We start from the raw sequence: 8504 nt of genomic DNA on the forward strand, positions 1-8504 counted from the left end.
CCAAATTTCACTAAGTTGGTTTGAAGAGAGCTCTCTAAAGTACAAACAAAAAGGTGCTGCACAGCAAACTCCAGGTGTGATTTGCACTCCTAAGGCACTGACAAATATGTTGGGTTTGGACAATTCAACAATCCTAAGTGGTTCTTTGGGCACTTGGTGTTTTCAAAATCTGGGAGCTCTGACTCCTAAGGGGAAAAAATAGAGGACATTACAGCTCCTGACCTCAGCACCTGCTGGGCTCCTTCTAAGGCAGCCCCTGAACCACTGCAGCCTACAAACCTGACTCAGGAGACAAACCTGCAAACTGCAGCAGTTCATGAGCTCCTCAAAAAGCAGAGCAACCATCTGTACCTGAGGAGAAGGTGGGCAGTGATTCCCTGCTGCCACAGATCCTCCACAGCATGAGAAATACTTCACCATCAGAAAACCCCACCTTTTGTACTCACATCATGGAAATTTGGGCTACAGAAATGAATAAAATTTTATTTTATGTTTAATTCTAAAGGTGGTAATGTTTAAGGTTAAATCTAAGAAAAGGAGAATATATTGTGAATTTTGAGGTGGTTTTTGTTTTGGTTTGGGGTTTTTTTCCCAGTTACATGACTCATGTACAAAGAGTATGTTACCAGGATTATTCCTGAGCTGCACAATCTATGAACATGAACATCTGAAAAATCTCAGATACCGTGCTGTTGAAGGTTTATGTTAGATCAAACTAGGCAAAGTAGTATCCATTTCTTCCTTAATTATTGTTCTTTTTCTAGCATCTAGACGCTAGCATATAGTATTTACCACGGTTTATTCAAGGATCCACTTATAGTCAATATTCAGCTTGTCCTCGGCTTTTTCTGGACTGGATCTGCTGCTTTATTCTTCCTCTGCATCTTGCTTTTTTTTTTAAACATAGAGTTAAAACTTCAAAGAAGAAGCCCTTGGTAAGTGTCTGACCATCTGCCACACTAACAGGCAGATCACAGTCTACAGGACTAAAAAAATCCCCGTGCTCTGGATAAGGGACAAGGCAACACAAGGCACCCCTCGCATTGGAACAGGTGGACATGGCCAACTTGGGAGTGATAATCAGCAGCTGTGATAGAGAACCTGACAAGTGCTCAGTTATGCTACCAGATCAGGCTGTTCCATCAAACAGAAATGTTGAGATAAAGCTGATCTTCCACGTGGAGGATGAAAGCATACAGATTAAGACATTCTACATTGGGGGGGAAATTTTGCCCACTTTTGAAGTGGGGCTTGGCTTGCAACAAACAAAAGAGGAATGCGGATTAATTCTGCAGCATTCAGAGACCACACATTTTGGTTTCATTTCCTACTCAAGACTACTGCACAGGCTATGGCTTGGCATGTTTGTGCACTCCCTCTTTCATTCTAAGATTGCTCAGGGCACATAGTTCATCTTTTCATGGGTGCTAAGGTTTTGGCCAGAAAACTCTGTCAGCTGCCTTTTTGCCAACAAAGCATGAAATAACAAACAGAGATTATTCTTCAACGTAATATGTTTTAAGAAGGCTCCAGTATTTTCCTTTTACATATTGAGATGATAGTACCTAGAGAGGGTTGGAGGAACCAAAGAGAATTAAAATGGCAACCATAGACTGAGAAAAACCCAGTAGGATGAATATAAATCAACTTGAAACATTGAAAGCAAAATCTTCAGTGGCGATGAATCAGCACAATTCTAGAGAATTCCCTGGAGCTGCACCCATTTACCCCAGGTGAGGACTTCATTCTCCATTTGCAAGTCTCTAGAACATTAAGGTGTCATTTCCTAGTTTCCATACTATATTATGTTTTAAAATGCAAATAGTGTGTTTGAAATTACATCCCATCAAGAATTTCACAGTTTTTAAACAGGATCCTGCATATCTAATATTCAAACAGTCTTCATTTTGACCTCGAAAGCCATTTACAACAATGCTTTACATGCTACTTCAAAGGAAAATACCCATTTTAAATATTGGAGATTAAAGCCATAGATTTTGTAGTCAGGATCTATTGCAACCATCATCCACTACGCCTTTGCATGTATGGTGCAAATGTTCTTTATTTTCATTTAACACAGTCATCAAGAGGCTTGAAAATCTAACCTAATTAATTTACACACACTTAGCTAAATGGCTTTGTCTTAAACACTTTTCCCAGGAAATTATGCTTCATTCTTCTCATAATCATCTAAGACTTCAATACTTTAAATTATCTGATACTTTAAACCACACTCTTTTATACCGCTTACAAAGTACCTAACTCCAAGAACATTGACAGAAATCAAGCAAAGTGCTCCCTTTACATTAGTATACTAATGATTTTAAGCTGTTTTGAAAGCTGTTATCCATTTTATCACCACGATTCTCTGAAGGGATATAGTCTGATGTACTCTCAGGGAAATAATTTCTGAAGAAGCTCCAGGAGGGAGACATCACTCCTCCTTGTGGCACATGCAATAATTACGGCAATTATCTGCTTGCTTTCTCAAAACTTTGGTAAGAAAAAGATAGAAGAGGACAGAAAAAGTGAGGAGACTATGACATATAATGAATAAAACCCATATCTGGTTTGCAAGTGAGAAGTCTGTATTTGCTGTTAACATCCTCAGAGAACTGTGGGATTGGTTCATTTTAACGAAACATCCACTCTTTTTCCATAGCATTTTTTTACATTCTAAAAAAAGATAAGATTTGAGTTTGATTTTGTCATGCTCAGGAAAGCAGTAGCACTGTCCACTCATTGGGGTGAAGGAGCTAGTACATGTATTACTTTTTTTTTCTCTTTTTGTGTAGCTAGATAAAAAAACGTTAGCTGTTTTCACAGAAGTCAGATGGCACAGTCGACAACGATACTCCACAATTTTAAGACCCGGCAATGGAATTAATAACCATGAGCAGCAGAGAGTTTGAACATCATCTTATTAATGATCCATGATTAAAGTATGTCTTTAATGTCAATACAACTTTCAATGTTATCTAATCTGAACTGAAAATAAGCTTTAAGGACAATTCAAACTGGACCACAGAACTCCTGCAGTCCTTGATATGTAGATCCACTGAATCAGGAATAAGCAAAGGAAAAAAGAAAATCTGAGCTACACAGGTTCTCCAACAACTATGATTTTGGTTGTACAACTTTGATAACCATTAAAGGAGCAGAAGAAATGGCAGATTCCCAAAAAGATCTGGTATGGTTTCCACCAAGGCTTTTTGTTTGTTTTAAAAAAGCTTTTGGACACTGCAATCCTTAAGGTTGATTTGTCAAGAAACTGTAGCTCTGCATTAATGATACTTTATTAGAATAACAGATTATTGATAAAGTTATAGCTATGAGCAAAAACACAGCCAGATACTTTAGATCTAATATTTCATAATAATTGCCATACTAGAAACAAGTCTCTTCTACTAATGGAAATTGAAGGCATTCTCTTGCAAAAGCTGAAAGCTTTCACATCTACCCTCATGGTTTTCACTGCACTGAGCATCCTCAAGCTTTCTCACCAAACTCTACACTTGCAGAAAGAACACTAGTTTGGCTTGTTGTTTTGTCGTGTTTTTTTTTTAATTGATTGGGTTTTTGCTCTGGAATTATGCAGTGTTTAAGACACAGCAGAGGAAAACATCATTCAAAAAAGTTTGGGTTTTTTTCATACCTTCTCAAGTTGACATACCTATACACTGTCCAACCTTGTTCTGATACAGAGGCGGTAAGTTAAATGACATTGAAATACAACGGTATTAAGGCATTTGAAATTCTTTGAAAACCAAGACACAATTAGCTTAATAGAGTTCAGAAAAGAGAATTGCTTTTCAGATATTGGTTTGCTTAACTGAAATATTCATAGTCAAACTTCAGTGCATGATTAACTGTTTTAAAATACGTATTATTGTAAATTCAAATTAGGATTTAAAGCAAGTCTGACAATGCAGGATTTCCACAACAACATTAACTCAGCCATGAGGTGCTGCACATGTATGCTCTATGCCAAAGTTCAGTCTTTGACTCCCAGACACATTATTAATAATGTCTTTCTGGAAGCAAAAGCACACGTCTAACTTCTCATAGCCTTATATACAAGGTTTGCTAATGACGAGCCTTCACCAAAATGTAACTGAACAAAAGCAAGGAGGAAGAAAAGAGATCATGTGTTGATTTCTCTTAGCCTCTGTTCTGAATGCAACTGTGTAAATGGGATTCATTCCAAAAAAAAAAAAAAAAAAAAAAAAAGGCAGACTTCTTAAAGTCGGTTAAAAGGTTTAGAAAAAACTGGGAAATAGGCTGCAAAGATTTGGAGACTTGGCAGAGGAGGGAAATGTACATAATATATTTGTTTGGAGATTCACTGTATTTCCAGCAAGAAGAAAAAAACCTTACTACTAGAGAAAGAAACAAGTGAATCTTGTCTCATGCAGCACTAGAAAACCCAGAACATCACAGGTGCATCCCAGTCAGCACAGTGAATCAAACACAGAACCAGCACCTCTCCCCCTCTTAGTTAAAGGGGTCTGCAGTTACTGTTGTAGTATGCCCTTCTTTGCATTTCCCACTGACAAATTCCAGCTGGTCACCTGTAATGACACCAGGACAGTCTGCTGAGTCACAGGCTAGCGTGCAAACTTTTATCAGCTACCGGACCACTGAAAGCACTGGTGTTACAGCACATGTTTGGGAACACTTGCTGCTTGGTCAACTGTTTGAATTTTGTGTGGGCTAATGCAATATGTAGCCTAATATTCTATTCAAAACCAACTCAGAGATTTGCACAATACTAACTAGCTCATATTTGCTTCTGCACTGAGGAAAAAAACCCAAAAAATTAGCTTCTTCTGGGCTTCAGAGTTCAGGGGAGACCAAACCCATGGGGTCAGCAAAAGACCTTCATAGAATATTCTGAATCCCATGCTGCCATGTCTAGTTGCTCCGCATGGACCCCGCATAGCCTACTGAACTGGCAGATTGTGAACACACCAGGCCATGGACTGGGGAGGAAATGGTTCAGGTTGTATGTGCCTTTTCCTGAATAGAATTGGCTCATACCATCAAGAAAAATCTCAATTAATCCATGTATATCCTGAAAACTTTACAAAGAGGCAAAATGTATTTGTGGTAGCCTCTGATGCTTGCAGCACAACTTTGCTGGCCACATGGCAATTGGTAAGGGCTGTGGATTGTCAGGACTTGGCAGGGCTGGACAACCTGTTCTTCCATCTGCTTTTTCTGCAGACCCAAGCTGTGTATTTCCACTGTCCTCCTTGACTGACACATCCATGCTAATCTCATAAAGCAAGGACATAGGAATGCTCAGGGATCATGGGTACAAGGTGCTAGATACCAGAACAAAATATAACTCTAGGGCATCACATTTAATTTTACAGTGATTTTTTACTTCCTTATTCTCCACATTATGTTAAGGTGAGGAATGTTAGGGATGTAATTGGGTAGTTTAAAGGAAGTATAAAACCATTTTGAACTTCTGTTTGCACAAATCATGTTATGGTCAAAGTCTTCTAATCTATGACACTGGCAAGTGCTGCTGACTTTTAACCAATTCATTTGAATCTTCTAGAACTCTTTACCAACTCTTTCTACCAAGTACCTGTCTCCTCCTGCTTGATCATCTATCTCAATATAAAAAAGCAGCTCATGCTTCCTTTGTGGGCTTCCAAAAGTAGACCACATAATTTTATAGCACGTAGTAGATGTCTGCGCATAATAAGGGTCACAGCATGTGGTGTTATTACTGCTATAATGGCCAGAGCTGAGCAATAGACAGATCTGAAACATTACCTTCAGCAAGTGAACTTCAGCTAGAACAAAACCATTTTAAATTGAAGTTCAGACATCACGAGTACTCATTGTGCAAGTGGTGTAAATGATAGATGCTTCAGGATGCAGTCTGCTTTTACTGAAATGTAAAATAAACTTGTCACTGATTTCCTTGGCAGCAGGATACGATCCTAAAACAATAACCCTAAAATAAAGTCCGTAATGTTCAGGCCTTCTTAGACTCAGTTCCCAAGATAATTCGTTGCTACAATACTTATTTTCTGTATTTCTCTGGTTTCACTAAACACGCAGGTTTAAAAGTAATCATTCCATTAGCTCTGCTGGCTAATGCACTGGTTAAAATGTTACTCACCCGAGAGCAGAATGTGTTACATGCTTTGTCATGACACTCCATCATCTGAAGTCCTGTAACATCATCCCTCATACTAGTGCAAGAGCATTCCCTGCAACCATCTTCCCAGGTTGTCCCAATGGGGTAGACTATGTTGTTGTGCACACACACCTGTTGAATGCAACAGTTAATACATGAAAGAGCACACTGCTGCTGTAACAGCACACTGTTGGCTCCAAAAGGCTGCTTTTTAAGATGTGAAACCTACCATAAATTTTATGGAATACTTTGAACCCAGTAGAAATGGTACAGGGCTTAAAATTGTGGCCGCTCTGTTGAGGCCGCTGTTTTATAAAGAATAAACTGGAGATTTTTATTGGCAGTCAGTGGAGTTGCCCAGGGTCTGACTCAGTTTCACTGGAAGTATAATGTGGCATGATATTTACAGATAATAGACTGTGAGTCTTGTAGAAGGAGCCATGCACACAAAACTTCTTCCAGCTAAATCAGCTGATCTGAAAAGATCCTACTTCGAGCTACAAGCATTCATTCTCTTGTATCCTTAGGTCATCACAGCTATCACAAAAGTAGTGCCATCTCTTAAATTGCATGTTGTATTAGTAAATTTTACAGCATGTTATTAAAGAGACGACCATAATTTGTTTTTATAGATATAGCAAGTCACAAAGGCATAAAATTACCTATGCAAGGTCATGAACTACTGAGGAACAGAAAATAAAGGCTAGATCTCCTGAGCTGCAAGACAGTGAAGGCAAGCTGTGAGGTAAGGTTGCTTCAGTGAAAAGGTTACATTGCCCTGCAATGTCTCCTCTAAGCAAATTTATCTTAAAGGTTAACATAATATAACAACTTAATAAAAGGATGGCAAAATAAGGAAAAATTTATCCTGGTGAAACTTTAAGAGAGTCAGGTATTAATTTGGCAAAAATTGAAAACTGGTGATCTATTTCATATATGATAAAATGCCTCCTCAGGCAGCAGCAAAGGTAATCAATGGGCACAAGGAGTCTAGGTCTAAGGTGTCCCAAATATTTCAATAAAGTTAGCATAGGATTTGAAGAATATAGAGTAACAGTACTGATCTAAAAGCATGTACCACTGTCATCCAGAAACAAATGAAAAATTTCAAAATTACTTCTGAAATTCCTGATATATATGCATGAAACTTCAAGGTCATTCAAGATTTGGGAACATATAAAATCATCTTATTATCTCAAAGTCACAAAAAATAGGTTGGTTATGTCAGAATAAATGACTGTAATAAAACAAGCAACAGTGTGATGCAAGTGTACTTCTCCCCGACACATGTAATTTAAAATGCCCTGGCATCATTATCCAGCAGTCTCTTTGGGGGCTTGTTAATATCTAGTTACGCACTGACTTTGGTGCTGCCGCTCCATGTACAAAAGATACTCTCATCCGTGGAAATCACACTTCATTCCCCTTACCGTGCCTGGAACACAGGTGGTAGATACACAGCCACAGTCATTGGTGAGAGATCGGGATAGATATCCCAGAGGGCAGCTCACTGTTGAGTTAGTGCAGCTGCAGGTACACTCGTATTTATCACAGCACTCGGTCTTCTTAACAGTCAGCTCTCGATGTGGTGGGCAGGAAGGTCTCTGAAGGAAGCTGCACGCTTCTCTGTTACACGCTAGCAGAAAAAGGCAGGTACCATGTCAAGCACGCAGCATTTCAGAGTGCTGCGAGTGAACAGAATGGTTCTCTGGCAGCAAGGCGCTAATTTGCTACTGCAAACTGTTACAAACCTACTTGCAAGACTAAGAAGCAATGCAGATATAAAAGAGCCAGGTCAAAAATTGTGCTGCAGGTTCAGGAAAAATTCCTACCCTGCCAAAAACTTCTTGTCTCATATACAATCAAAAATATTTACAAAATAAGGATAACAGTCAGAGCACACATGTCCAAGAGTAAAGTATTTCTCTTTTCCTTAATTCAAAAGTGTACTCGGAAAGTGCCCACAGTACCCTTCTTCCAAGCCTGCCAAATCGCTACATTTCAATTGGCTCCAAAATTAAACCTTTCAGAGGGAAAAAAAGAATGTCTAAAGGAGTTGTTGGTGTTGCTCAAATGCAAGGCTGCAATGCCACTCCTTGCTAAAATAAAAATCTTACCACATGTGTAATTTGGTCTGCATTCTCCAGGGTTGGTCAGAGCAAGCTGCAGGCCAAACTCACAGGCAGGGGCAGGAGGCAAATCACAGGAAACCAGATCACAGACTAAGAAAAGAAATTGAGAGAGTGTTTAAGATCACGCCTGACTAGTTAGTCCTCAAGACAAGACACACACACGTGTGCATGTCCCCATTAACCTTTTTTTCCCCTGCACTCTATTGCTATCC

The 8504-nt window shown here is 39.0% G+C and overlaps 1 protein-coding gene across 1 annotated transcript in view; it reads right to left on the reverse strand.

Moving 5' to 3' along the window:
- The window catches only part of VWF (von Willebrand factor), a 140746-nt gene that overhangs the window by 22216 nt on the left and 110026 nt on the right, over positions 1-8504 (reverse strand). The window contains exons 41-43 of the mRNA XM_035892068.1: positions 8278-8382; positions 7591-7796; positions 6143-6292 (exon numbers count right to left, since the gene is read on the reverse strand). Of these exons, the coding sequence (XP_035747961.1) occupies positions 6143-6292; positions 7591-7796; positions 8278-8382 (461 nt within the window). The remainder of the gene's footprint in view (positions 1-6142; positions 6293-7590; positions 7797-8277; positions 8383-8504) is intronic.

The sequence above is a fragment of the Egretta garzetta genome, unplaced genomic scaffold (assembly GCF_000687185.1).
Source record: "Egretta garzetta isolate BGI_Z169 unplaced genomic scaffold, ASM68718v1 scaffold293, whole genome shotgun sequence".
In the NCBI taxonomy this organism is placed as follows: domain Eukaryota; kingdom Metazoa; phylum Chordata; class Aves; order Pelecaniformes; family Ardeidae; genus Egretta; species Egretta garzetta.